General features: G+C 41.6%; 3 protein-coding genes, 2 long non-coding RNA genes and 1 pseudogene across 7 annotated transcripts; 3 read left to right on the top strand and 3 right to left on the bottom strand.

The window, feature by feature from the left end:
- The first annotated feature begins 916 nt into the window (after nt 1–916).
- tm4sf5 (transmembrane 4 L six family member 5) lies at nt 917–3,200 on the top strand. The gene is made up of 5 exons (XM_088408339.1): nt 917–1,191; nt 1,416–1,496; nt 1,601–1,743; nt 2,689–2,881; nt 2,961–3,200. The coding sequence occupies exons 1-5, from the start codon at nt 1,018–1,020 to the stop codon at nt 2,976–2,978; spliced, it is 609 nt and encodes a 202-aa protein (XP_088264465.1). The 5' UTR covers nt 917–1,017; the 3' UTR covers nt 2,979–3,200.
- LOC148428538 (uncharacterized) lies at nt 1,792–9,085 on the bottom strand. Its single transcript, XR_015864848.1, has 5 exons — nt 9,071–9,085; nt 8,965–8,991; nt 8,166–8,874; nt 7,291–7,412; nt 1,792–2,862 (listed from the first exon to the last, which is right to left on the bottom strand). It is a non-coding gene; the product is annotated as an uncharacterized LOC148428538 (long non-coding RNA).
- LOC148428537 (uncharacterized) lies at nt 7,003–11,051 on the top strand (annotated as a pseudogene). Its single transcript, XR_015864847.1, has 2 exons — nt 7,003–7,132; nt 9,095–11,051. The product of XR_015864847.1 is annotated as an uncharacterized LOC148428537 (transcript).
- Nucleotides 10,787–18,708, bottom strand: lgi2a (leucine-rich repeat LGI family, member 2a). The gene is made up of 8 exons (XM_088408324.1): nt 18,447–18,708; nt 18,281–18,352; nt 17,046–17,117; nt 15,832–15,903; nt 15,651–15,722; nt 15,408–15,574; nt 14,427–14,591; nt 10,787–14,239 (listed from the first exon to the last, which is right to left on the bottom strand). The coding sequence occupies exons 1-8, from the start codon at nt 18,614–18,616 to the stop codon at nt 13,422–13,424; spliced, it is 1,608 nt and encodes a 535-aa protein (XP_088264450.1). The 5' UTR covers nt 18,617–18,708; the 3' UTR covers nt 10,787–13,421.
- A 370-nt stretch (nt 18,709–19,078) lies between these two features.
- Nucleotides 19,079–26,854, bottom strand: sepsecs (Sep (O-phosphoserine) tRNA:Sec (selenocysteine) tRNA synthase). 2 transcript variants are annotated; one of them, XM_088412324.1, is made up of 11 exons: nt 26,815–26,854; nt 25,244–25,359; nt 25,029–25,183; nt 24,788–24,906; nt 24,317–24,629; nt 23,680–23,782; nt 23,304–23,433; nt 21,859–21,950; nt 21,430–21,523; nt 21,270–21,360; nt 19,079–20,569 (listed from the first exon to the last, which is right to left on the bottom strand). In XM_088412324.1, the coding sequence occupies exons 2-11, from the start codon at nt 25,355–25,357 to the stop codon at nt 20,353–20,355; spliced, it is 1,428 nt and encodes a 475-aa protein (XP_088268450.1). In that variant the 5' UTR covers nt 25,358–25,359; nt 26,815–26,854; the 3' UTR covers nt 19,079–20,352. The 2 variants fall into 2 exon arrangements, with proteins under 2 accessions (XP_088268450.1, XP_088268535.1); XM_088412409.1 differs by having other exon boundaries at nt 26,819–26,849.
- LOC148428535 (uncharacterized) lies at nt 20,500–23,427 on the top strand. Its single transcript, XR_015865313.1, has 3 exons — nt 20,500–20,628; nt 21,297–21,389; nt 21,874–23,427. It is a non-coding gene; the product is annotated as an uncharacterized LOC148428535 (long non-coding RNA).
- Nucleotides 26,855–27,435: the final 581 nt, after the last annotated feature.

The raw sequence follows: 27,435 nt of genomic DNA, 5'->3' as shown, positions 1-27,435 counted from the left end.
GTTAACGCTAAAGAAGTCCACTTTATGAGTTATTGCGTCCCAATACGAGCTGCAACTAAAAATGATTTTATTATGAATGGATTAAAACATGGTGTTCAAACTACAGCCCGGGGGCCATTTGCGGCCATCAATACATTTTTCAGCGGCCCACAGCATATATTAATATGGCAAGGCTAGTGAAAAAAAAAATACTGTAAGTGCCACTACTATTAATAAACTGTTTTATATGCTGCTTTATGCAAAGATCACAAAAAAACAATAAAGAATTTATTTTCAGAAGCAAGAAATTGCTTCAGGGTACAATTTATGTTACTGTTTTAGAAATGGTTTGCCTACTACAGATTACTCGTGTTCTGGTTCTGTAAATGGAGATAGGATTGGGTTGCGGTTCAATGCAGGGATGGATCAAGGTTTCCTGGGATATAGGACGTTGTCCCCCCAAATTCCTAAATTATTTACCTTATTAATTTGAACAGAAAGCTGTTTTATAGAAGTTTATCGAATATATAATTGCTTCTTTGACTGATTATGGCATGTTTAATAAATAAGAATTTGAAAGTGTCCCTTGTATCTCTCCATGTTTTTGCATGCGGCCCACAAATGAAAAAGTTTGGATATTCGTGGATTAAAATGTTAATCTGCTCTTGAAAAATATGATAAATGCAATAATGGGTATTTTAGGAAAGACCGAATCCACAGAACTAGACGATACCGAGATACAGTACAAATGGAGGGCTCATGCCATGTAAACTAAAGCGAGCGGTCCACGTTCGTTCCCTCGGCCTCACGCGTCAACAGTTGACAGCAGAGATGAAATATTGCAAGCGGATCGTAAACTCAAACGTCATCTTGAGGCAATCGATGCTCACGTGTAGCCTATCAGCGGCGCAAAATAAAAGCGTGCATCCACCCCGGGCGGCCTTTGTTCCCTGCCTTGCTTCCGCTTTGTCGTGTTTGACTTTCGGCGAGCGACGCTCTCAGTTTGCTCGGTCGCTCGCGGAAGCAAATCGTCGCGGGATGTGTTGTACGGGGAAATGCGCCCGCCTGGTGGGCCTGATCCTGCTGCCTTCCGCCTTCGTCTGCATGATCGCCAACCTGCTGCTCTTCTTCCCCGATGGGAAAAGTCTGGAAAACGATCAGATCTCCCTGCAGGTGTGGCTGATGGGGGGTCTCATCGGGGGAGGCCTCTTTGTGAGTAACCCGACGAGCGCCGGCGTTATTTCGGAGGATTCGTCGGTGGGGTGACGCGGCGGTGAATTTCTCGAAAACGTTTTGTCAAGCGATGACTGACTCGATCTTGAGGAGATGTTCAAGGCGGTGAAACGATGCGGCGTCAAACACGTCATCGCTTGCTTCCGGAAAACGGTTTTGAGGCGCAGGCGACTTCCCTGACCCTCGACCTTCGCCGTTTTCAGATGCTGTGCCCGAGCTGCTCCGCTATCAGGGCCGGGGGCAAGGGTTGCTGCGGAAAGGGTTGCTGCGGCAACCGCTGCCGGGTGAGCGCCTGAGATTAGAGCGCCGTTAGATAACGACAAAGACAAACACGGCGGAGGGAGGTGTGGCTAACTGATAAAATCCGGGTTCATCTCGACGCCGACAGATGTTGAACTCGGTGTTCTCCTCGGCTTTCGGTCTGGTCGGCGCCATCTACTGCTGCAGCGTGGCCTCGGCCGGCCTGGCCATCGGACCCAAGTGTCGCGTTGCGGGAGATGTTTGGACGTATCCCTTCGAGGACCTCGGAACGTGAGTCTTTTTTGAGCTGTGTAAATAATTTGTGTCACTTACTTATAGATTTTTGCTATGCACGCAGGACTGGTCCCGATTCTCTGCGAATAGCAGTGGTCAACTCTAAATATATTCTTGTAAAACAATATCTATAGCTACATACAGATGAACAAAGTAAAACAACCTCTTTTTTGATCTCCTACAGGAGACAATAACAAAAGGGGATATAACATTTTTCTTTCAATGGAATTTTCCCATGAGCTTTTTTCATTGTGTTATAAAAGCTATATTTTGTATAGAAGATAATAAGATGGGGTAAAAATGAATGAATCAATGAAGCTAAATAAATTAATTATGAAATGAAACACAAATGTCCAATGTAAGGAAAATATGTCTATCAAAATATGTGCTTGTAGAACTTTTTTCAAGGAGTACAGTGAAGTGCAAATTAAAAACAATATAATGGTGCTACTGTGTCTCCTTTTGGACACTGGATGGCAGCCACGTAATGACATACATGACAGAAGAATAAAAACTCATGAAGAAGAAGTCACGCCGTCAACTCCAATATGGAAGCACTAACTGTTGAGCTATAAAATTTTTTAGGTGAATTTAAAAAGAAATACAAGACTTATTGGGTATAATAATGACTTAGATGGCGACCCCCTCCCATTGTGAACCTCCGATGCGAGGAACGGATTTTACCTGTGCAGAGAAGCTATGTAAGGTTCTATTAATTTCTTTTTTAATCCAAAAAATCATCCAGCGGGCCGGATTAAGCCTCCTTGCGGGCCGAATCCAGCCCGCGGGCCGTATGTTTGACACCGATTTAGCAGTAACGGAATTAATAACGCAACCCTTCTCGACGAGGCCCGAGTTTCACTTGATCGAAGTCCCCCGAAACGAGTCGAAAGAGGGCGGCAACCTCAAAAATCTAACGTAGAATCCGATCGGTCCTTCCAGGGGCAGCGAGAGCTACCTGGTCAACCAGACCTTGTGGGACGTGTGCCAGTACCCCAAAAATGCGGTGATGTGGCACGTGGTTCTCTTCTCCATCCTGCTGACGATGAGCGTGCTGCAGATGGCGCTGTGTGGCCTTCAGGTAGTCAACGGCTGCCTCGGCTGCATCTGCGGGGACTGTCGCGATAGCAAGGAGGTGAGACGCTCATCGTGACCGTCCCGCCGAACATCTGACACATTTTCACGCGCAAGCTAACTCTTGTTCTTTATCGCAGGACGAAAGCGGCTTGTGAAATGGGCTGCCGGAATCCAACGGAATTCTCTCGCTGAACTTTTTTGCCTACGTATTTTCTTGTAGCTAAAGCTTTTCCGACTCCCTTTTGTGTGCATTTTGTAGAAACGTAACGAGTTGCCACCGTTTTTGCAGACATTTCTAATACATCAACTGAGCACTTTATATGCCGCTAAAATCATTCACAGTTAATAAATTCACAATAAATGATTTATATACTGTACATATAAGCGTCATTTAATTGCTCCTCAACAATATTGTTCGCATTTGCACTCTCAAAGGCAAATGTTTAGGGTAATGACGTCATATTTAGGGAATAATCATTTTGACGTCGACTTGGAAGAACCTCCTTGGAATTTCAGCCTGTATTGGTGGATATTTTTTTCAGTTCAACAATGTAGTATTTGAGAAATGTATTGGAGCGGCACCCAGTGGACGAGTAATGCAACAGCAGTTGAATGTGCCATTGGAGTGGGAAAAAAAACACTGAGGGAAAATTTGGGGGGTAAATAATTTTGGAAAAAATGTGAATATATGAAAAAACATAATAGCCCACGTAGCATGACTTTTTGAAATATGGCGAAGTTCAAAATGCATGTCGAGAAAGACTGAGGAAGGAAAATAATACATAAGCACAAATTGGGGGAATTTTTGGTGAAAAATGTTGAATTGTAGGAAACACATGAAAAAAATATTGGCCCCTATGAGATGTATTTGTAGAATATATTTAATTTGAAATGATGCGGATCCAATGATTTTTGTGGTGGGAAATGCAAGTCAATAATTTTTAGGGGGGGATAAATGGGAAATGAATGAGAAATCTTTGCATGAAAAATGTTGGGGGAAATAATAGCGCTCATGATGTGAATTTTCGGAAAGCGTTGAAATTAGAAAGATGCAAACCGGATGAATTTTGTGATAGGAGATGCATGTCAAACAAATTGGAAGGAAAACATATTTGGAATGAATTGGGAATTTTTGGGTGAAAAATGTTGAAGGAGGTTAGTTTTCATACATTTGATAAACACGGGAGCTCATCAAAAGACTCCATGTTTATATCAACTGTCAAACGTGTAAACGAAGAAATCGCTTTTCCAATTAAGCGTGCAAAACATTCAAGCATGATGAATCGCTTGTGAGCTCGCCGCTAGACACGTCTCGTACGCGATTACACGTCTTGGTGCACATCTAATAGGATTGTTGCTGTTCAGACGGGTCAAAGGTTCGAGTTGCAACGGCGAGGAGGCAGCGCAGGGTAAGCCTTTAAGCTTTTGTTGCTTGCTGGCTATTTTCAGTTTTGTAACCTTTAAATGTAAATATAGCAGAAAAAAAGGATAAGAGACAAACTTGCTGGCTGGTAATCGAAAGGGCTGAATGACGTAACACATGGGTGTCAAACATATGGCCCGCGGGTCGGATACGGCCCGCGTAAAGGGTTATCCCGGCCCGCGAGATCTTTTTTCAAATCACCATAAGTCCTGAGTTGTTTGCGCTAGCCACTTCCTTCCAATTGATTTTAAAATCGGTAAAGTGGAGCTTTGTGTCGATACCGCATACATTGCGATAGCTGGAACATTTTCAAGTACAGTGAACCCCCGTGTTACAGCGTACTTGGCTTGCGTTATACTGAGTTTTTTCGTACCCTTTTTAGGGTATTTTCCTGGCTTTACGACAAAAACAACTGTCATGACCCTCGGGGGTTGGCTGTATTTGTGTTGTTTTTGTCTCCATCTGCAGGCGTTTTTAGGTAATTGCACTTATTTTCTGTTGCCGTCACATGACGGAGAGGCTGGTCTGCTATCGGTCGCCCTCACTCATTTCAAAATGGCGGAATGGTAACGCTTTGTTCTGTTGTGGGTGGTTACAAAGCATTTTACTGCTTAATTCAAAATTGAAAGGGTTAGCTCATGATGTTAAAGAGAGAAGTAAGAAGATGATTTATACGGAAACGAAGTTGGAGATAATCAAGAAATACAAAGCTAGCCTAGCCTAGGCTAGCGCCACATAAATCCTTTCTATATTTTTTATTTATAATGTTTTCGGATTGTATAAATGTATATTATACATACGTAGCACTCACTATACTATTTTGGTAGAAATTTTTAATATGTACGTACAATTTTGATGTTTTTACCCGGGGTTCTAAACGCATTAGCTATTTAACACAGGTTTGGATTGCCCGCCATACCGCCAATTCGTCGTCAACATGGGGTCCCACTGTATTTTCATTAAAAATCTACATATTTACCTCTGATTGTTATGAAGTTATAAAGCATGATTTTCACCTCTCCAGCCCACCCGGGAACAGATTGAGCTGAAATGACTTTGACACTCCTGATGTCAGAAAGTTGACTGCCCGCATCTGCGTTTTCTCTCCGCAAACAAGAAGAAACACAAACGGGAATCAGCCGGAAGTCTCGACATGTGCTTCACTTGTTCCATTTTTAACCAGATGGTTGTACGTTTACCGGCTTTTCTCACTTATTAACCAAAATTCCACCGCGCGTGGTCAATATGTTATCTTTGTTTTGACCAGGATGGAAAGTGCTAAATCATGAAAAGAGTATAAATTGGACATACGGAAGCTATCGAAAGCCACTTTTGCTTTTTTTTTTTTTCATTAGTCATCCTAGCACTACCAATGACAATTATTATATTGCTGCATCCCGCCTCAGTTTAATCCTTTCATCACCAATTTAAAATAAATAAATACAACTTATGGCATACATTACTTGTGTATAAATCTAGGATACTTAGAAAATTAGTTTAAAATTTCCCACTTTCTTAGATTAGATTACAGGCCCTGGGATTTTATGTCCCATCAGTATTTCATAATAATAATAATAATAATAATAATAATCACCAAACACCTATAAGTATATTCTATAGTAACACACATATAAAACACATATTATCAATATATTTCCGCAATACCAGATGGTTAATTTTCGAGAAATTGTACAACGCAAGCTACCTTGTTGACAGTGGGCCCAGCACTGGCTTGTTGTTGTGTATGGAAAAGTTGCTAAATTAATCTAGAATTTGTAGATAGGTGTGTAATGCCATTTCATGTTATTGCTACCATTCCCAAGTTCAATTCCAGATCGCTTTGACGTTACTGTGCGGAGTTTACATGTGCTCCCCCTGCCTGTGTGGGTTCTCTTTGGACACTCTGGTGATGTACCCCCTGTGAAATATGTTTTTAGCCAAGTAAGCCCTTTATCAGTGCAAAGCATTTTTGGAAGAAAAAAAAAAAGACTTAAAACATGCCATCAGTGTTTGATTTATAAAACTATAGAACCTTTAAAACTGCATTTGTATTGGTCCTCAAAATAATAATCAACCTAAAGTGTATGATTTTGGATCATAGAAGAGATTTGTTATCAAAAAGAAATAACTTAATCAATAATAAATATTTCTCAACAAAAATAATCAACAAAGATGTCGGTCGGCGTTGTTCTCAAAAAGAAATAACTATAAATGTATATTTATTATAAATATTTGTCTACAGAAAAATATTAAATATAAAAAGTCCTCTATTAGGATTGAAATTGAGATCTCTTCACAAAAATAAGTCATTAACTGAATTAGTAATGAATATTTGTTCACAAAAAAATAACATAACATGTCGACCCTGCGCTCAAAAAGAAATCATTGCAAATAAATATTTGCCCACAAAAAATATTAAACGTGAAGCGTCCTCTTTTGGAATCAAAATAAAAATATGTTTAGAAAGATAAATCATGAACTTGACAGGTAACGAGAGGTGGCATCTAACAAGTTGGGTTGAAATTGAATAACCTACTGAACATAAAATTCGTTTTATGGACTTATATTTTCCTCAAACATTTAAGTAACTTATTTTCAAAGGATTTTAATTACAGCAGTTTATTGTATTTCAAACCTCATAATTCCTTCAAGTACCCCCAGGGGTTCCCGTACCCCCATTTGAGAACCACTGGACTACGTGATATATGCAAATACTTGAAGGGCAGACAGAAGAAGAGTGAGAGTGGAAAAAAAAAAAGAAAGCAGCCACGTCACTGCGGGATGAGCTATTTAAAGTTCACTGGCAGAGTGCAGAGAACACAAAGGAAGCTTTCCGCTCTTGGCTCGCACCTCATCCCGCTCCCTCCACACTTCGCTCCGAGTCAGGTGAGTTTTTTTTGTTTTTTTTTTTGGCTTGCTTTGCAAAATCCAATATGATGATTTCAGACGCAGCTATTTTTGTTCCTCGGAAATAATTGGGAGCGCGGCCGTGTGGCGCGTTCCGCTTTTTTTCACGTCACGGTGCGCGACGGCGCTCAGCTTACCGCCGACAGCTTGACGCATGCGAGATAAAGACTTTGCATGCGGGCCATCAAAACATCCGCTCAAACGGGTTGCGCCCGCATGGTTTCGCTTGCACAGTAAACGTCCGAGCCTCAACTGTTACCTGCAAGAGAAAAAAAAAACAGGTGTCACTTGCTTATTTGCACCGATTAAAAGTGCGAAAAGAGTAAATATTGTTGAACTGAACTGACAAGTGATTGAGCGTAGCAACTCATGTCGCAATCATTTCGGCTGACCCACTTTCCAACATGAGGGATTTGGTTGGGATTTTTTTTTGACCCAGCGTTATAATTAGATCCAGTGCCGATGCGTAAAATCAGTTTTAAGAAATTAAAAAAGACCTATAATAAGAAATGTGTTTTTTTATTTTTTCGTCAAAAGGGAAATCTATTTTGTGTGGTAATGAAGTCATAAGAAAAAAATGCTTATTTCAAGATAATAAATCGAACATGTATTAGCTGGCTTGTTTTAATGAATAAAGTCTGTAGTTTTAATGAATAAAGTCTGTAGTCTGTAGAATAAAGTCTGTTTTTTTACGTGTGTTTTGTTTGAAAAGACACTTTTGATGGGTTTAATTTGAAGAAAAATATTATAATTAATGATTAATTTACGAAAATGCATTTAACTAAAGTTTGCTTGGATCTAAAAACAGTGGCCTTGACTTTTAAATTTTTGAAAAAAAAATATATTATGATCTTAATCTAGGCTCAAATGTGGAAAAAATGCTTAAGGCACATTTTCAAGATTTTATTTATTTATTTTTTTAATTACTGGTGGCATGATTCAGTGGTAAAGTGGTTAAATGCCATCCGAGATAATGTGGCTTTGAACACAACACCTGAGATGGGCAACTTACATTTTTCTGCTGGTCCGACAGAGACCCGCCCCCTTTCCGTCATCGACGGTCTTTCATTATTTAAGCCATCCAAAATTGTAATCTTCGTTGATGAAACAGTGACTATTGAAAAAAAAACACAAAATAAATGCAAGAAATGAAAAACGGGAGAGCATTTGATCGTAAAGAGGTCAATAAACAAAACAATATTGGCTGTCATACTTGCCACAAGTCCAAAGGTTGCAAACGAGACAGTAAAAACTTGTTTTTTTTTTTAAACAAATTCAATGGCCACGTACTACCACAAACACACCTATCCCTCTTAAAACACATGTTGGTGAATGGAATATTTTATATGGTACACTAAAATAACAATATAATATAGCTTTTATCTTTAATTAATTGAAAAAACATAATTACACTTCACAAACTTGATACATAATTTTCATATTTTTCAAATTCTTTTTGAGCACGGCCATTGATTTGCATCTTTTAAGTTCCATTTCATATTTTTCTCCACAAATTGTCACATTCAATACACACGTTCTTTGTGGGTGGATTGTCTCCTGGTGGCTAGCAAAAAAACTAGAGATAAACCACATTGGATTATAAACTGCAGGGCTCAACTCATGAGAAAAAAGTTGCAGTTTAAGCGCGGTACTTTTAACGCTGCGCGATAACAGGACAGAGTAGGTGGAACGTACCGTAAGATGCTTGCAGGCCTTGTCGTCTCCGTTTAAAAAATGAAAAACGCAAGGATGACACTACAATAAAACCGAAAAAAACATTCAGTGTGCGGTAAACAAAGTTAGCATCTCACCTGTCCCATTCCTGCGTTGATTGCAAGCTGCCGGGTTGTCATCAGAAATGGATTAGTGGCATTTTTAGTCCCAAATAGATTTTCTGATTTGTAAAAAAGAGCTTACCTAGCAGGTGATCCTTCTCTGCAGTGTTGCGTGATGGGTGTGAAGATGCTGCAGTGTTTCCCCTTCTACCGACACTGCAAAGAGCGATGCAAGAGCAAAGGTTTCTCCTCAGCGGACGGTGAGACGCGCATCCCACCCACAGAGGGCGCAACCTTTGCCTAAACTTATTTTTCTCTCACCCGAAGAGGAGGCCAACGCCCGCGTGGTCTCCGGCCCTTCTTGCGGCAGCGACGGCTTCGCCCGCGGATCGAACGTCTATTACTCCTCAAAAGCAAGGATGTCTTTTCGACACCAGCTGGACAGTAACGTCAACGCGGTGGATGCCACCGACTGAGCCGGCTAGCCAATCTGCGAAGCTCACGGACCACCTTTGCCGCAAGCTCGCAGTGGATGCTTGCAGCAGTTTGGCACAGAACGAACAATGCTTGGAAAAAGAAAATTCAAGATGTTTAGTGCCGCTCCCAGCTGGTGTTTAAAATGGGAAAAAAAAGGAGAAAATTCCACTTTTTGTGTCACCTCGACATGCTAACGGTTAGCATCGATCATTGCAACTTCAGAAGCAACATGTGTGTAGAGAATATAAAAATACTCACAGGCATATATTCTTTATCCTCTACGAAAAATGAGTAATATTACATGATCCAGGTGACCGAGTACTAGTTTTCTTCATTTGTGCCCACGTGACGAACACACAGTACTGCCTCCTTGTGGTCAAGGGTGACACGCTAGAACAAGGGCGTCAATTTCATTTTTATCACGGGCAACATTGGAGTTGGAGTTTCAGTCGGACGGCCGTTGTGACTGAGCGGTCAAATTTGAAGTCTGATCGTCACATAGTTACACATTTTGAAATCAGAGGCTGCTAAAAAAAAAAAAAAGTGTACAAATTGACGACCACTTGCAAATGGGGTATTTTAGCCAGAAACTTGAAGTCATAAATAGCATTTCGCGGGCCACATAAAATGATGTGGCGGGCCCCCAGGCCGTGAGTTTGACACCTGTGGACCAGAAGGAGCAGTACAATAAAATGAATTGTCGCGTTAAAGGTAAAAGTCAACCCTAAAATGTATTTACAATGGATAGGGCTGTCACTATCAAATATTTTTAAATGTATTATTCCATTATTTAATTGGGTAAAATTTTATTTTGCAAAAATATCATAAAACCTTTTGCAGATTACTTTTTCACTGAACCATTCTTATTATTTAGTTGATATTACTTGTTGATAGCAAAAACAACAATTAAAAGATCACTGGTTCGTTCCTTGTTTTCTGAAGTAAATTGGTCATTTTTTTTCTTTTGTTGTTTTGAACATTTCACCTCCAAGTATATTAGGACAGGATTGCAAATATATTTATTCCTGTTTGAGACCAAGACAAGACCGACCAAAAGGGGGATCCTCCCACCTGCAGTCCCTTCTGAAGGTTTCTTATTTTCCCCAGATGGGTTTTTTGAGTTTTTTCTTATTTTCTAGGAGCTTTGTTCAGGGGATACGCTTGTGTATTTATGCTGTTCCGTAAGACTTATTTTCACCTGTGAAGCCCTTTGAGACTGCGCTGATTCAGGGCTACACAAATAAACTTGACTTGACCAAAACTTCCTTCCGATTCCGAGACTAGACCGAGACCCTTAAAAAGCTGTCCTGAGACCAGGACCGAGCCTGAGAATTCCAACATGAGCGAGCTAATGGAAAGCATTGAGAAATAGTCACTCCCGTCGTGCAATGTTGGCTTTTATTGCTATGTTGACATTCGGAAAGCTTGGATGGATATTCGATTATTATTTTCTTTCATGCTCTTACAAACTGCTCAAACAAGATGACATTGTTACATAAAGCTGTTGAGATCCATTTTGAATGGCTAGGCATGAAGTCGGTATTTGGCTGTCTGTTTTTTTGGGAACAAATATGGCTCATGTCGTATTTACATGTCTTTTTTTTTTTTTCCTACCGCTTGAAAATAAAACGTTGGTACAAGTGTCACATCTCAAATGTAACATATGACCATAAAAGGTTTGTGCTTCAAGATTTTCCCTGCGAATGAGGCAAAGTGGTACGCTGCAAAGTGTTGAGAAGGCAACAAATGGGACATTCGCACGTCCTCCTCAAATGTAGCCGGAAATGAAGACATTTAGTCCTTTTCTTGCCATTTCTGATCACAGTTTGGAATCAAGAAACTCTCCATGTCCAATCCTTACTAGGGTTGTTTGACAGGTCTGAAACTAACTCATTCGCTGCCATTGACGGCGATAGACGTCAAACATCCGTTTTTCTTGTCCCACCAACTGCTCTACGTATAAATGAAAAATTCATCCGAACTGAGCTGGCAGTGAATGAGTTAATTGCAAGGAAGCGTCAATATTAGCTCCCGACCGGGGCAGATCAATTTGAGCATGACGAAAAGAGCAAAAAGTCATTCAAGCGCAGCTGTAAATCTTTGCTAATCCTCCAACAAATGCTAAGTGCAGGGCTATTGGGCAAAAGGCCCCTACGTGCGAAACGCATGCCGACGTCGCATGCACACATGATTTCGAGACTCCAGCACAAAGAATCAATCAATGAAATGTTCAAACTGTGCAATGCTACGCAGGCTTCAAGCTAGGTTTCAATCCAAAACAGAACTGTTAGCTACGGAAACACGGCGCTTGCAGTGAAAAGATTTTTGAATGGCAAACTCATTCGAACGAGCTCCACATTCATGAACAAAACGTGCATGTTGGAAAAACAAGTTGAATGAGAGGCTTGGGCTTGAAGTGCGAAGTTGGCCTGCCCGCTGTTGGAGAGGTGCATGCCAAACATATCACGTTAGCCTGCTAATTTGACAGCGTGCTAGCTTGCTGAGTGACACTGACAAGGACGACTCAACCAAGGAGGGTCAAACTCCATTCAAACGGCGGGGGGTGATATGGGAGGAGCGAGTTTTCACTGTTATGTTTACAAAGGTGGAAAACTGGCAGAACTTACCCCTAAGTACAGTTCGGCTGTTTTTAACTTTAATCGTATTTTACGGACCATAAGGCAAACTTAAAATTTTGCTTCCCATAAGGGGAATCAACTTGTAATTTTATGTTTTGAAATACGTTATATGGAAGCCCTCTAGTCTATACACAATATTATGACTGATCTTGCGTTTGCGGAATATGACGGAAGCAAAATCCACCCGTTTTATTCATCTGAGGGGGCAGCCATTTTTGCCACTACCTTGTGACTGAAAATGACACAATAGCTGCTCATGGTTTACATATAGCTCAGCTTGTGAATGTCACGTGACTAAAGTCAGAATACAGGTGAGTCATGGCTGGTTAGGGTTAGAGTTACTGTGATGTCATTTTCAGCTGTCAGCAAATGGCAAAACGGTCACACCCTGAGATGATTAAAAACAGGCGGACTGTATATTGCTGCTTAATTCATAATCCACAAATTCAATATTATTTACAACGCTGTTGTTAAGACTAGTAGGGTTGTATCGAACATATTAAAGGCATTTTTTGGGGTTGCCTTCCTTTAATGTTCGTTAATATGCCCTATAATTAGGTGTGCCATATATAGAAATTTCCAAAAATGGACCAGATAATTGAGATTGCGCCTTCAAATCCGGTGCGCCCTATGGTTAAAAAAAATACAGTAAGAGATATTTGCATTTAATCTTTTGCACTTCCCTTTCGACATTTATTTAGGTAAATTGTTTTTCGGTTGCAATTCAAGCGGAAACTTTTTGTAGAGTTGGGCAATCTATCGTCAAATTGACCCGCCGCTTCGGCGAGCGCTGCGCACTTTCGGCGAGTGCTCTATGACGCGAAGCCTCGTATAAATACACGGACTGGGAAGGAGCGTTTCTAATGATCCCAACCGATTGACGTAAACTGGCTTGAGTCTGTGCTCAGACTGAGTCTTTTATTTTCAGGGCTTCACGTCATAAAGCGCACGGTAAAGATGCGGAAGCGAAAGCCAAAAGTAGCCGAAATTTGCCCAGTTCTGATTTTACTAAAAAGTTTGAGAAGCACTGTTTTTGACTTTACGTAAAGGGGGCCCTTGGTTAAGCTTTTTTGAAGGGTTCAAAAAAAGGAATCATTTGTACATTCAAATGCTACTTACAAGAAATTTGTTGAAATATCAACGTACTATTTGGCACGGATGCCAGCTTCTAAGAAAAAAAAAAAAACGATTCCCATTTAGCCTTGTATATTTCCACAGTTCCGCAGCCTAACGTCCTGCAAATTGACCGGAACCGTCCTGAATATTTACCGGAAATCTTTGAAAAATTCCGCCCTTTCGCAGGCCAAATCCCGACACGTTGCTCTTGATTTGCGGAAGACTTTGGATTGTTCGAGCCCGGCAATGCGGCGCAGGGACTCACGAGCTCAAATCAACGAGGACGTGCTCCCATATCTGCGTGCTCCCCTTGAAGCTGGACGTGAAGATGAAGTCCCGTCGGTCCGTGGAGACGGCCGTGAAGGATCGCGGCGCCTGGATGTAGACCTCCTTGAAACGCTCAAACTCGCTCTGTTGCTCGTCCCACAGGAGGATCTGCGAGAAGGTGTAGTCACTTCCCAGGGCAAGATAGTGGCGCTCTTTGAAGGAGAACGGCTGGAGGATCATGGCGCCTCGCGACGGGAGCGCCTGGATCTCCGAGAACTGCTTGGCACCCCAGTGCAGGACTTTGGAGTCTCCGATGTAACGCGTGACGGCCAGGTAGAGTTCGTCCTTGATGCGGAAGTGCTTGACGGCCACCACGTCTTCCGTGTCGGGGATCTCGCCCTGGAGCGCGAACTTGCGGTTGCTGCGACTCCACTGGTAGATGACGGGAACCTGCGAGCGGCTCGCCAAGACCAGATGCGCCTTCCCGTCCAGGTCCAGGAACTCGGCGTCCGTGTCGCGGTACCACTCGTGGAGGGACTGGTAGGAATAAAAGCCGTTGTCGTTCCACTTGTAGAGGGTGGACAGGCCCGCTTTGGAACTGTCGGCGATCACGAAAAAGCGGTCCGAGCCGATTTGGAAGACCTCGATGTCGTTGGGCTTGGAGATCTTGGACACCTCGATATCTTGGAATTTGGCGAAGGTGCTTTGGTCCTCGTCAAACTTGTAGATGTGTGAGCCGCCAAAGAGCTGAGCCACGATGATGAACACCTGATCTTCGATCACCACGGACTTGCAGCCCACGATGGACTGACCTGCGAGAAAGATGCGAAAACGAGAGCGCGTATCGCGCTTGCTTGCGTTCGCAATGATACCGGTGGGGTAAGAACATCAATTGGGATCACTGCACAATTACTTCAGTGTGTGTGTTTTGTTTGCCACGCGGCAATAAAATCCAGCAGAAGCGGTGCTTGACCGTCATGATACGGACGACAGGTGTACCTGTGATGTTATCGTAAGTCCTGAAGTTCATTTCGATGTGGTCCCACTGGAGGACCATGCAGCTCTCTACGCCGGGGGCGGCGACCGCCACGAAGACGTCGTTCTTGTAGCTGAACGTGTCGACCGACAGGGACTCTGAGCTCACGCTTTGATGCAGGATGAAATCTGACGGAGGGAATTCTCAGCGTCAGTGCTGAGTCATGGATCCGAAACATCACAGCCTGTGCCTCACACATCGCATTCAAACGTTGTGAAAAAGCCATATAAACAGTAGCATAACAAGCAATGCATGCTTGTTATCTCTGTTAATGGCAAGCGTTATGAGAAAAGGAAACCATTATATTTAGCATTTTCACTCATCTTTCAAAGCCGAAGGAATATTGTGTGCTATGTCTACAAAAATATGGATGGTATCGTATGAAGGAATGATTTCCATTCCTTACCTTGAATGGCATGTAGGAAATACATGTGTTGTAAGTGTGGAAACACTGCCATCTAATGGTCACAGCTATCACAACAGTGCTCAATTGGCTTATATTAAGTAAGCATTAGTCAAGGGTGTCAGCTACTCTCCATAAAAAACATACACATAATTCATATAGACAAACATATAATTTCTAAAACAAGGTTGTATTAAATACAGGAATAATGTTTATATTTTTAATAATATATTTTTTTCACTCTTTTTGAGCACAGCCAATGATTCACATCTTTTCACTTCCATTTCACAGTTATTCCACAAAATTGAGACCTTGATCAGATACACACATTTGCTATGCCGGTGGACTGTTTCCCGGTGGCTAGCAAAAAAATTAAAAAACTGCAGATAAGCCGCACTGGACTAGAAGATCCAGGGGTCAAAAAGAAGAAGAAAAAATTATAGTTGCAGTAGTCCGAAAAATACGGTATCTCTCATGACCAAGAAATTGACATGTTATGAGCCAAATTTTGAATGTGGACATGGCAGCAGTAGCGTCCCACCTGTGGAGATGCACTCGTTTTGCAAACTCATGTCATTAAGGCGCTTGTCCTCCAAATCCTCCGGCCCGGCGCATGGCACGTCAGACACGGTGGCGTTGGTGCTCCTCAACCACGTCATCAGCCATTTAGCTCGGCAGTCGCACTGGAAGGCGTTGCCTCGCAGGTCCCTGTGGAAGATAAATGCCAAAGTTTTGATCCCACAGAAAGCACAAGGTAAAAATAGTTGCACACTGCCAAACTTACAGCTCGATGAGAGAGTCCAGCTCATTGAAAAGGTCCCGAGGCAGCGCCTTGATCTTGTTGTTTGCCAGGGACCTATGGGTCACAACACAGCCGGGGAACCAAACACAGCAATTGATCAAACTTTTGTTGGCCCCTTTGGCAAACAAATCCAGATTAGCCAAATTTAAAGCCAGGAACATACAAGTGGGTGAGGTCCCGAAGTCCTCTGAAGGCGTATTTGGAGACCGTCTCGATCTTATTGCTCTCAATAAACCTGTCCAAGATCAAGAACTTTCTCAGTCTGTATTTTCAAACCCGATTGAACATTCATTTCCTGTCATACAAAGCAACAAAATTTTGACCCAACGAGCTCCAGGAAACATTAAACACAATTGACTGAAAGGGGATGACAAGACTGCAAGGCCCGATGGTATTCGGCATGGGGCAACGACCTGCAATAGAATGAATTTATTACATGAATAAAAACAAAAAAAAAACCTGAGTCTTCGGCTATGCCCCAAAATAAAGGTCGTGGCTAAAGTCCAGGAAAAAAACAAATCCCGCACACCCAGCAACAGAAAGGACAAAAAAACATATCTCACACAACATGGGGGTTAGGGCGGTGCGGGGCCATGACGGGGGCCTCGACGGGTGCGGCGCTTCCTCATGCAGCAGTCGCGTCACGCAGGTTGGATTCAGGAACGACAGAGGTGTTGAATTGTGACAGTTGATGTGGTGTCTGTGCTTATGTAAGCGTGTCCTTCAGCTGATACACCAAGCATACTGTCCCAGATGAGAAGGTGCAATCTGTTTATCAGTCCAAGGGCAATTGGCAGTAAGGGGGCAGGGGCAGGTAGTCTGTGCAAATATCCTATCGAGGAGAAAGAGTCCAGATAACAGTTGTTTTGGGGAGCAGAGCGAGTCCAGATAACGGTTGTTTTAGGGTGCAGACAGACAAACAATCGGGTCAGCCTTTAGTCCAAAGCATGAGACTCTGAAAGGACCTTCAATCAGTCAAATTAGCAATAGTTACTTTGAGACAAAAACACAAACTTCTCCACAAAGACAACCATTCCATACGGGGATCCAACAACAGCATCCAAGTTGCGGTTGCATGCTAGTCAGAGTGTTGTATGCTCATCCGTCAAGACCCAGCAGAAGACGATTAGAGCAACATACACACATCACAAGAAATTAACTCGTCTACTACCATTGACGGATATAGACGTTAAAGATCCACTGGAACTGGCCTGGTATTGAATAAGGTAAGATTTGGAATAAAGAGTGTAGACATGATCTTACGGGCCTCTCTTCAAGAACCTATTTTTTCATCACATCAAACACACCAGAAGTTTGATGATTTTAGGCACTTCACACTCAAAAGCGTGTTTTTATTTTTGCTGACGAAATACTTACAGATATTCAAGATGTGGAAGGCCAGAGAAGGCGTCATCCCTTATAGTGGTAAGCGAATTGGAATTGAGAAGCCTGGGGGGGAAAAAAAAAAAAAAGATAATAAAAAAAGACACATTAATGGCTGAAAATGGAGTCAACTCAGTTTGAAACACAGCAGCACTTTGGCTAGATTGATGGTTTATGGTGTTATGCCAAAACATGCGCCACTGTGCTTTCAATACTTGCTGAGGTGTTAGAAGCTTCTAAAAGCTTTCTAATAGCTTTTAATAGGCAATAAATCTGCCAGTCAATTTGCACGAGCTACCAGCTATTCTTGCCTTGGGAGATGAAAAATAAAGAAATGCTAAACTAATTGATGATACGATTGTGCTGGGTATGTAAACCAAACAAAAAATGCAAAACAATTAATAACAATACAATACACAATACAATTGTGCTGCGTATGTAACCTATAAACGCAACTGGAACTAAAAAGTGTTCTGATGTCGAAGAAAAAAAAAACTTGATAGACCTTGACTTTTATACTAGCAAAACAACATGTTTGATACACTTGCTATACGTACTTGTGAAATGAGTAGTAAAAATTGCCAAAGCAACTCATAATACAACTTAAAAATGCTTAGAAAAACAAGAAGAAAAATCTTGTTAAATGTCACATCTTGGCTAGCTTAGCTTGATGTTTATGCTAGCAAAACAACATACTTTATATAATTGCTACACATATAGTTCTTGCGAAATTAGTAAAAATTTGCCAAAGCAAAATAATAGAATTAAAACCAAAAAAATGCTTTGAAGAAAAATCTTGTTTGATGTCACATCTTGGCTAGCTTAGCTTGATGTTAATGCTTGCAAACAATAAGTTTCATATTTTTGCTATTACTCGTGAAACGAGTAATGCAAAACTGCTGAACCAATTAATAATAAAAAAAAAATGCGCTGATTATGTAATTTGTGAACACAGCTGTACTCAACTTAAAAGTGATCTGAAGAGAAAGAGGTCTTTTTGCTAGCTTAGCTGGAATTTTACGCTAGCAAAACAACGTTTCATACATTTTACTACATTTGTGAGCTCAATAATGAAAACCACTTAACTCATAATAGTGCTTTTTTTTTTTAGAGGAGGGGGGATTTTCGGGGGAATGGCTGTGCTTTTCTGGGGCTTGAGCACCCGCCCCGCCATAAAAAAAAAAGTGTAACTGCCTGTTTAAATGAAAATATTAACGAAAAGCTCTTACAGCAACTGGAGCGACGGCATGTGCGAGAACATTGCCTCTTTGACCTCCGAAAAAGTGCCGTTGACGATGCTCCTGCAAACACATCACATGCACGTTCACGTGCGACGTTAATTTTTGCCACTGCGTCAACTCGCCGATGCGGACTCGGAGGACGGCGAGTACTTGCAGAGAAATGATGTCGCCCGGGTTCGTCCTGGGGACGGAAGACGAGCCGACGCAGATGATGGACTCCTTGGAGCAGCTGCAAGTCGAAGGGCAGCGGGCGGGTTTCCTCGCCAGGCTGCTGCCGCCCAAGCACACGCAGAGCGAAAGCCAAAATGTTGCGGTCGGCGGCATCTTGGCTGCTGCGGCTGATGCTCGGCTTGCGTGCGGGACTGGGGACGGGATCGGGCGGGTGGTGCGTTTCCACCCTGCACCACGCGACGCGGCACCGGACTACAGCGAATCAGCGGCAGCCCCCCCCCCCCCCCCTCTCTCTTCCCACGCGCACTTTTATTATTTAAATAAACAACCGTCATGCTTCAGCGAATAAACATCACAACAATAACACCACCACTACAGGGGCAAAAAAAGCGCAGCATCCCAACACTTTGCTTCTATTTTCTGGCCAGAAGACAGAAACCCCCGCCCCCCCCCCCCCCCCCCCCCAACTATAACTGCGGCACGGTGGACGTCACCCCCATGCAAAAAGTTGATTATCTAAACCAGCGGAATGTGCCCACCGTGAACTATTTTTCTGTTAAGTCCCCCCCCCCCAAAAAAAAAACCCCAAAAACAAAACAACCAACCAAACAAACAAACCCTTAAACAATTTATTATTTATTTGTAACTGATTTGTTAAAATTAGGTGTACTTTATTCAGAGGATAGATCGTGTAACATCCTGTTTTTGTTGCGCATCGACCGAAAATTTCACACACACACACAAAAAAGAGGCATAAAACATTTTGCAAAGGAGCATTTAAACAATAAGTTGCCTCATGCTCCAATTAATTTGATTAAAATTTGGGGGACACATGTAATTTTCATGTAAGATAAAGCTTCTAAATGATTTTTTTGAAAAAACAAAGAAAACAAAACAAAAACAATTTTTTTTATTGCAAGCATTATTTTGTAGCAAATGTATAATCACTATATCGACAATTATTCTAGCAATAATTATTCTAACACCCAGGAAAAACAGAAATTGGTCCATGACCACTCCCTCCCACAGTAACTTTAATTATCTATAAAAATTGTTTAAAGGGGCAATGTGTAAGATTTAGACAGTTTTGCATTTACTGTTGTCCGTAGCTATTACAGACATGGCAGCCGCCGGAGGAGTGCCACCCCCTCATTTAATATAATGATAACTAGACTTATGATTCATATTTAAAACATACTGTTGGTCGTTAAGAACACATTCATTTGTAAGTTTTTTAAATGTATCATTTAATTGATTCCTTTTGAATGAAAATCTGTCTAAATCTTACACATTATCCCTTTAAGAATACTCAAAATTGTATCATTTTCAACATTAATGAAAGAAAAAAATATAAATGATATTTCAACAAATGTTACCTGTAGCAATTGATTACTTTTGTACTTAATGCATTTAGTGCAATTCTTTTTAGGCATTTTTTTTTTTTAGCAAAACAAAACAGACAAACAAAAAAATGATATAAATAAGTACGGTACATGGGATTCAAAGTATGGACAACCATATAAATACGTCTTTGGAATTGAATGGAACCCAACACCTAATATACATCCCAAATAGTTTTTTTTTTTTTCTTTTCCAGCTATTACAATGTCACTTCCAGTAGCCCTAGCGGTGGAAAGAAGAACTACAGCTGCTGCGCCTCAAGCTTGGCAAGATCGGGAAACACTGTGCTCTTCTTCTACGACCGACCGCCTATTCAAAGTGACACGTATGACAAAATAAATTAACGATAAAAACATCAATTTGAACAAAGCCGATGAAATCTTTGCTCCTTCATCTTTAATGCATAATAAAGGTCCCCTGCCATTTTTTTTTACCATGATTTCGAAGCAGAACATCATAAAAGGAAATAAATATGTGGATATTTGGATTTAACTTGAATTTAGTAGCGGAGTACTACTTTGATTTTCCTTGCGCAGCGTTTTCAAGCACTTGTCCAGCCTCTTGATGCAGAGCGCCACGTCGTCCCGGGTGATGCCCACGGCGGCCGCCGCGTTCAGGTACGGGCACGGGTAAGACTCGGAGTGCGACATGAACCCTCGGAAGGTATGTCCGCCCACGCTCTGTTCCTTGCCCAGTGGGACCACCCTGCAAACAGCCGTAGGCCGGGGATTACATCATACGCCATTTGGAATCCGTTTTTCTGGGTACGCTCGACACCTCCGGGTGGATGCCATATGAGAAAACGTCATCTTTATGATGCGCGTGGAATCGATAACTGGCAAGCGCGACGAAGCCTCGGAAGCACCTCGTTGCAATTCTGCAGCCGGAAATTCTTCAGCTTAGTGCAAAAACGAGGCGAGCGGCAGAGGGGGCGGGCTGGCAAGGGGAGACGCAATGTGATTGGATTTAGAGGTCAGTTTAATTATCTAATGCGCTCCAGCGAATTTGCCATTGATTCGCATCATTTCAGTTCTGTTATATAGTTGTCCCATAAATTGACACCTCGAACAGATACACTTATTTGCTTTACCTGTGGATTGTCTCCGATTGGCTAAAAACAACAACAACAAAAAAAAAAGCAAATAATTGCACGAGATTTGATGTGGCTTATAGTCAGAAAAATACGGTACTCATACCTTTGGTCCAGAGTCGAGACTTTGAAAGTGTGATCTCAAAAGTTTGTTTTATATGTTATGTTTTATTCACTATGATCCATTGTATGTCATCAAACTCATTCCAAATATTGATCATCAAATGTCAATTATTTGTTTGTGTACCTAGTCTATTTCAAAATGTTCACCTTTTGAAATCTACCTGCTTTTTTTTTTTTCCCGGACAAACATACCTGGCCCCCGAAACTTGGCGAGTGAAGAGCATGGCGCCCAGCCGAGCGGGCGCCTGGTCGCAGCCCGCCCGCAGCCCGTCCAGCGACACGGCTGCCACGCCGAGGGAAGGAAAACACAACGTGAGCGAGGGTCGCGCTCGGGGGGCGGCGCCGCGCTCACCGAGCGATATGGGATTACGCGGGGTGTGGAGCAAGCGCTCCCCGTGCGCCGAAGCCAGCTTCTTCAGTTCCTCGGCCAGGAGCGTGTAAATCTCCTGCGGGGAAATGCACACCACGAGACTAGCACCGAAACGAAGCCACTAAAAAAATAGCACCGCTATCTATTTATTGCTGAGTGAGCGAGCCTCGGCAAAATCGACAGATTTTGAGAGGCGCTCGTCCCTCGGGCGATGCCGTCAAAACCAGGAGGGGAGTCCGCCTCGCTTCATTATTTATGCACAATGCGGGGCGAGAGGCGCCATTAGTCAGCCTCGATGGCATCGGGTCACCCGAGGAAAATTTCCACTTTATCGATCACACTTTCCGGGATTCAGCGTTTCTGGTCAGTAACATTATTGTATTTATTTTTTTTTTCTTCTTGGCATCTTACCTTTCGATCCGACAGGAGCTTCTTATAGCCGTTGACTCCCAGCGTGAGGAGCGTGATGAGGAGATCGAGGGAAGGCGACGCAGACGCTCGGCCTGGACATGCAAACATCGTTAACACTCCGGTTTGGATCGGATGATCGGCAATCCATCAATTTATTTAACCCTTGTAGCGTTATGTTACAAATGATGGAAATTCCTTTGATCTTTTTTAATTAATATCATAAAAGAATCAATGGGGGAAAAAAACACTAGGGAGCTGAAATTTCCAGCAGAAGATTTAAACAAGTAACATTTCAAAATGCAACAATTTTGACATTTTTATGTGATTGCAGCTGAATTTTGTGTAGAAAAATAATCACTGTCCAAATTTTGGACCATATAAAACCATTAAAATTACAATTTTTGAGACGCATTTGAATAGGATTTATTACATTGATTTTCCTGTGATTTTTGCAACATTCCATTGAGCGGCGGTCAAATTATGTCAGCAAACAGAAAATTCTTTGTTGACTTGTGTTTCACCTCAAGACACTAGGTGGCGGTAGAGACCAGTTAAGGGCTTTAAGTGTCATCATCACGTCAAAGACTAAAATGCCACTGAACAATTTGAGTGGTTGAAGGAAAAAACAATATTCATAAATATCTAATTAATACGCCTTTAAAAGCATTTACAAAATTAGAGCAAAAAATACAATGTGTATAGTTTGCAAAGTGCGTGCACAAGGGTTAAAGTGAAAAATCGTCATGATCGCGATACGCTTTACAACAGGGGTCACCAACGTGGTGCTTGTGGGCACCAAGAGTGGCCCAATGGCCTGTTCTGCAAAAAAGCTCACATTATAGAACAATGTGATTTTCAAGGTATTCAAAAAACAATTAGACTCTAATAAACCCTTAAAATTCGTAATATTAATTGTCGCAGTTGATATTATGGATGCAGTTCATTTGTTTGCCTTGAGATGGTGTTGGTGTAATGGTGGTGAGTGCAAGCTTGTTTAGCTCATTTTATTTGTATGTTTTTATTTTACATTTCCAGTGATCGAGGAATGGTCTACAAGTCCACAGGAGCAATAATATTTATTTTGGGATCATTTTGAGCATGTACGTTTACTTGGGTTTAATTTAAAGTCATGTGACGATCTTCCTGTATGTAATGCTAACGTGACGATAAAATGTTAATGATAAAGGTTACAGGCTATACTGGGCCAAAATACTGACTAAAAATATAGGCTTTAAGATGTGATGTGAGATAAGATGTGAAAGCCAAGCTACACAGGCGCTAATTATGTTTGCATTCAACTCGTGGGCTTTTCTTCAAGCAGTTTTGGATTTATAAACAGTTTCCAGATGTTTGACATGTATGTGACATTCTTTTGCAAAAGTAGTCCAACGCTCAAAACAAAACAAAAAGGCACATTTAACTGTGTGTCGATGCGCTGACCTCACCTGGGTAAGTCTTGCTAATCTCCTGTACAAAAGCTTCGTCAAAACCGGCGATGACGGCGCCCCCGACTGGAACCATGAAGTTCTTGTCCAAGCTTTGGACGAAGGCGTCGATTCGCCCCACGCGGGCTCCCTGGCGTAAAAATAAATGAATAAATGACATGAATGACTTCCTGAGACCTAGCCTCTTCATTTGTGTCCACTGTTGTGTCCGTTTTGTCTCAGCAAGACAGCAAATTAAATTGCAAAGACATGAGACAATATTGGAAAGGCCAGTATGTCCTTGACTGAGCACACTAGGAATTAGTAGGGTAGGTCCAATGAGTCCAAATATATAGACAAAAAAAAAAAAAATCATATGCGAGACAGATGTACATACTTGCTGGATGAGGTGCATGCACTTTGACGATTGTACTCCATAAGCGTTGTTGACGATGTGGGGGATGTCGAATTTTGCACACAGTGTGGACAGCTCCTCCAGCCTGTCATCATTAACAAAAATGAAACTAAAATTAAGTAAACAAAACAATCCAAAAAATAAATATTATTGCTCGTGCGGACTGGTAAATGATTCCTGAATGACTGAAAACGTAAAATGAAAACATACAAACTAAATGTCCTAAAAAGGTGTCTCTTTCTGCACTTATTACCAACACACCAGCACCATCTCATGGCAAACAAGTGAACTGAATTTATATTGTCAACTGCTACAATTAATATGACAAATTTAAAGGGTTTAGGGACATTTTTTACTATTCTTTTGATCATATATCTTGATTATTATGCACTGATGAAATTCTAATATGTATTTGTTACAGTTTCTGATGCATTTTTAAAACTTCATACATTAACTTCAAGGGTTTGAGTGGCATTTTGGGGATTGGAACGGATTAGGCTATTTACATGTAAAAAGCGGCTCTACTTATGAAAGATTTACATTAATAACTTCCCTGACGAATTATTTTCGCGAGAAGTACCACCGCCGTATTAAAGATTGGGTGAAGCCTTGGTTTTACCTGTCGGGCACTCGCGGCGCAAAGCACGAGGTGGTGGAATGGACGCACAGGACGTTCTCGGCTCCCAGCTGGCAAATTTTGCGCTCCACCTCGTCCACGTCCGTCCGCAACTCGTCGCCCTCCAGAAGGTTCTCCACCACCACGGGCGTGAAGCCCGCTGTGACCATGGCCTTGAAGCAGGACTTTTGGTCGATGCGCGGCCACACGATATAGCGGGCTTTGGGTCGCCGTTGGCGCAGGGCGAGAAAGCACAGTGTCAGGCTCATGCCTGTCGCCATGGGAACCACGAAGCAGGCCTTCACGCTACGAACGCCTACGGGCACAAGACAGCGGCGTCCAAAATAAAAATGGCTTAAAATAATGAAAAGCAGGTATCGGAACTACTTCTTTACGCCTCGATGCGTGGAACACGGAGTACGGATTCTCGGTTCGAATCCGGGTGTTATTTGCACTTAACGTTGCGTCACTGACCTGCCACCTTCAAAATGTCCAGAACGAGCGAGTTGGTCAGCTTATTCAGCAGACTGGACCCGGCAGCTTTCGGCTGAACGGCCGCGATGTCGCCCGAGCGACCGATGCCGTGGATCAACCTGCGTTTTCAAAACAATGACAGCTCATGATATTTTTCCACATTTAAATATATGCATATGATTAACAGCACCATCCATGCACTTTGAATAAAGTTGGCCAATAGCGTCACCATAGCTGAGACCTGTAATGTCGTCTGGCCACCATGTTGGACGCCACGCGGCCTTCCCGTTCGCCAACGCCGCAGTTGCCCAGGAAGTTGTTGCTATCCATGATTGCGAGCTCGTTCAAGAAGAGCTCAACGGTGGCCTCGCTCCATCCTTCCTCCGGACATTTCCCCTGCCAACCAAGCAAAGACGTGAGACCAAATGAGACGAGGATGGCAAACGATAATCTTACCTGTTCCAGCAGCTGCCTGATGAGCTGCTCGTGGCCACGGCGAGCTTCACTCGCCTGGCGGACGTACGACGCCGACACCAACTTCTGGCTCAGTGTGAAGTTTTCGCTGTTCATCGCTACGCGATCCACATTTGGTGTTAACGTCAAATAATCCATGGAAATTAGTTGAAATTGTAATTGTGTATACAGGCCACAAGATGGCGTAAAAACACAGAAAACGAAGAGGGTCAAATCCAATTGGCTCTTCAGTATTTCATAATAAAAAACACACATAATAAAACTACTTAGCAGGTCAAATATCACCAAATGGTTGACAGTATCATACATAATAGGCCCGAGTTTCCAATAAAAATTGAGGTTTTATTCACCAAAATTATATTATATTATATTGTTTGTTTCTCAACAAAGTACATTTTTGGGGGTTTGCCCATAAATAAGATACAATTACAATATGAAAAATTTGAACATTAACTTTAAAGTATACCGAACTTATTTAGAATTTTTATGAATAAAAAGCTAATATTTTGTTAACAGCCATTTGTAAGCGTATTTTTAAGAAGTATTAATTTTCCATGAAAAGTAATTTAGCTAGGCAAATTAAGTACAGTCTAGACAAAATATGAATTTTTTACTGCATAAAATCGCTCCTTAAATTAAGTAATGGAGAAATAAGCAAAGCATCCCTTAAAAAGAATTTTTGACCTTCTTCTATGAGGACGTACCTGTACAGTCACAACAAAATAAATCATTTTAAAACAAACCTTGAAAGTGCATGTATGCTATTGGTTGAAAAAGATGAAAACTATTATTATAGTTACTTTTACTTATGTAAATGTGAGATGTAGCTCTGGTTAGGGTTTTTTCATCTTTTCTTATCTTTTTACTTCGTAAATGTTTTAGATTTTAGTTTGATCTATTTCAATAGTTTTTGTTAAGTATAATAAACCATTTCAAAATATTTAAATGAATCCTGAAAACACATGCTTTTATTTGTTTATTATTTTTTATTTATACGCATTCATCAAATGTATAGACAAAATTATAACTTACTTCTTACTGCCGAAAATGGCTAAATAAATGAACGTACCCTTTTTAAATACTGGAAGGAAAAAACTGTACTTGTTTAATAAATCACTTAGTAGTTAATTTACGTTAAAAACAATTGCCTAAATACATGTTTAAAAACAGTTTTGCATTTTTACTTTTATTTTCAATTTGAGTACGAGGTGCTTTCAATGGCCCCAAACAAAAAGGGAGATCTCAAAACAAACGAAAAAAATCTATCTCACCAGCGATAAATAAAGCTAACGTGTGCGTGCCTTAACAAATGCAAAAACCCTCACTTTTCATTGACATTTTAGACTTTCAGGTGATTGCCAACAGTTTTTGCTGAATAAGCTAGTCATATAAGCAGCAATCGTGCATACACATCACGAAGCGTTGCTCTCTATTAACATTTTGCAGTGCTTATAAACGCACATTTAAACAGAAACATTTTTATCATTCATAATACAATTTTCACTTGACCCTCGCAGACATGATCTTTATGTGAAAGTCGCCGAGCTGCTCACCTACATGCGGCGAAGCCACTGCAACAAACGCGGAAGTCGCTGGTCATGTGACGAACTGGCATCACGTGACCAAGCCTTCTGTCACCTCTTAAAGGGCCAGTTAACAATTAGGCGTCAATCGACAAGGCAAGATTAATTTGAATTGAATACAGTTGATACGTTATTTAACGCAATATGAACACAGTTTGCTGTATGTGATTAATGTATGTTTAGTATATGATCCGTACAAAGTGACTCCACTCCCGAGAATCTTGAATTCCAGTTTACTCATTTAATTTGATAACACAAAGTGATGACATAATGACACAATTCAATTGCTTTGCGTCTTTCCAGGCCGCTTTGTTGAAATTTGGGCAAGAACGACGGCAAGTTGTTGGCATAGCAGGTTTTCTAACACAACAGCTATGCCAACATCTTGCCTTCATTCCCTGACCCAATGTCCAATCCTTCCAAAATTCGGGACTCCGGTGCTCGACTTGATTGTAATCCGGGAGAGGCTGTGCAAAAACATAACAAACCGCTGCGTGAATTTAAATATTAACTTGGATAACCGAATGACTTACCTGTTGAGATATTTGGCTCATACGAGCCACCGTCGTTGTCCTGCCGCGAAATGACGCT

This window comes from Hippichthys cyanospilos, chromosome 1 (assembly GCF_059441005.1).
Source record: "Hippichthys cyanospilos isolate Australia breed blue-spotted pipefish chromosome 1, RoL_Hcya_1.0, whole genome shotgun sequence".
Taxonomy (NCBI): domain Eukaryota; kingdom Metazoa; phylum Chordata; class Actinopteri; order Syngnathiformes; family Syngnathidae; genus Hippichthys; species Hippichthys cyanospilos.
This window is presented reverse-complemented; position numbering and strand designations above follow the sequence as displayed.

Bases quoted from the DNA above. Each gene is read 5' to 3' on its own strand.
- tm4sf5 (XM_088408339.1), top strand. From the start codon at position 1,018: ATGTGTTGTACGGGGAAATGCGCCCGCCTGGTGGGCCTGATCCTGCTG. The intron at 1,192-1,415 runs GTGAGTAACCCG...CGCCGTTTTCAG, and splicing joins TCATCGGGGGAGGCCTCTTT to ATGCTGTGCCCGAGCTGCTC. The intron at 1,497-1,600 runs GTGAGCGCCTGA...CGACGCCGACAG, and splicing joins GCTGCGGCAACCGCTGCCGG to ATGTTGAACTCGGTGTTCTC.
- lgi2a (XM_088408324.1), bottom strand. From the start codon at position 18,616: ATGCCGCCGACCGCAACATTTTGGCTTTCGCTCTGCGTGTGCTTGGGC. The intron at 18,353-18,446 runs GCAAGTACTCGC...ATGTGTTTGCAG, and splicing joins CCGGGCGACATCATTTCTCT to GAGCATCGTCAACGGCACTT. The intron at 17,118-18,280 runs GTAAGAGCTTTT...TTTCCCCCCCAG, and splicing joins ATGCCGTCGCTCCAGTTGCT to GCTTCTCAATTCCAATTCGC.
- sepsecs (XM_088412324.1), bottom strand. From the start codon at position 25,357: ATGAACAGCGAAAACTTCACACTGAGCCAGAAGTTGGTGTCGGCGTCG. The intron at 24,907-25,028 runs GTCTCAGCTATG...TTGAAAACGCAG, and splicing joins GTGGCCAGACGACATTACAG to GTTGATCCACGGCATCGGTC. The intron at 24,630-24,787 runs GTCAGTGACGCA...TTGTGCCCGTAG, and splicing joins GGACATTTTGAAGGTGGCAG to GCGTTCGTAGCGTGAAGGCC.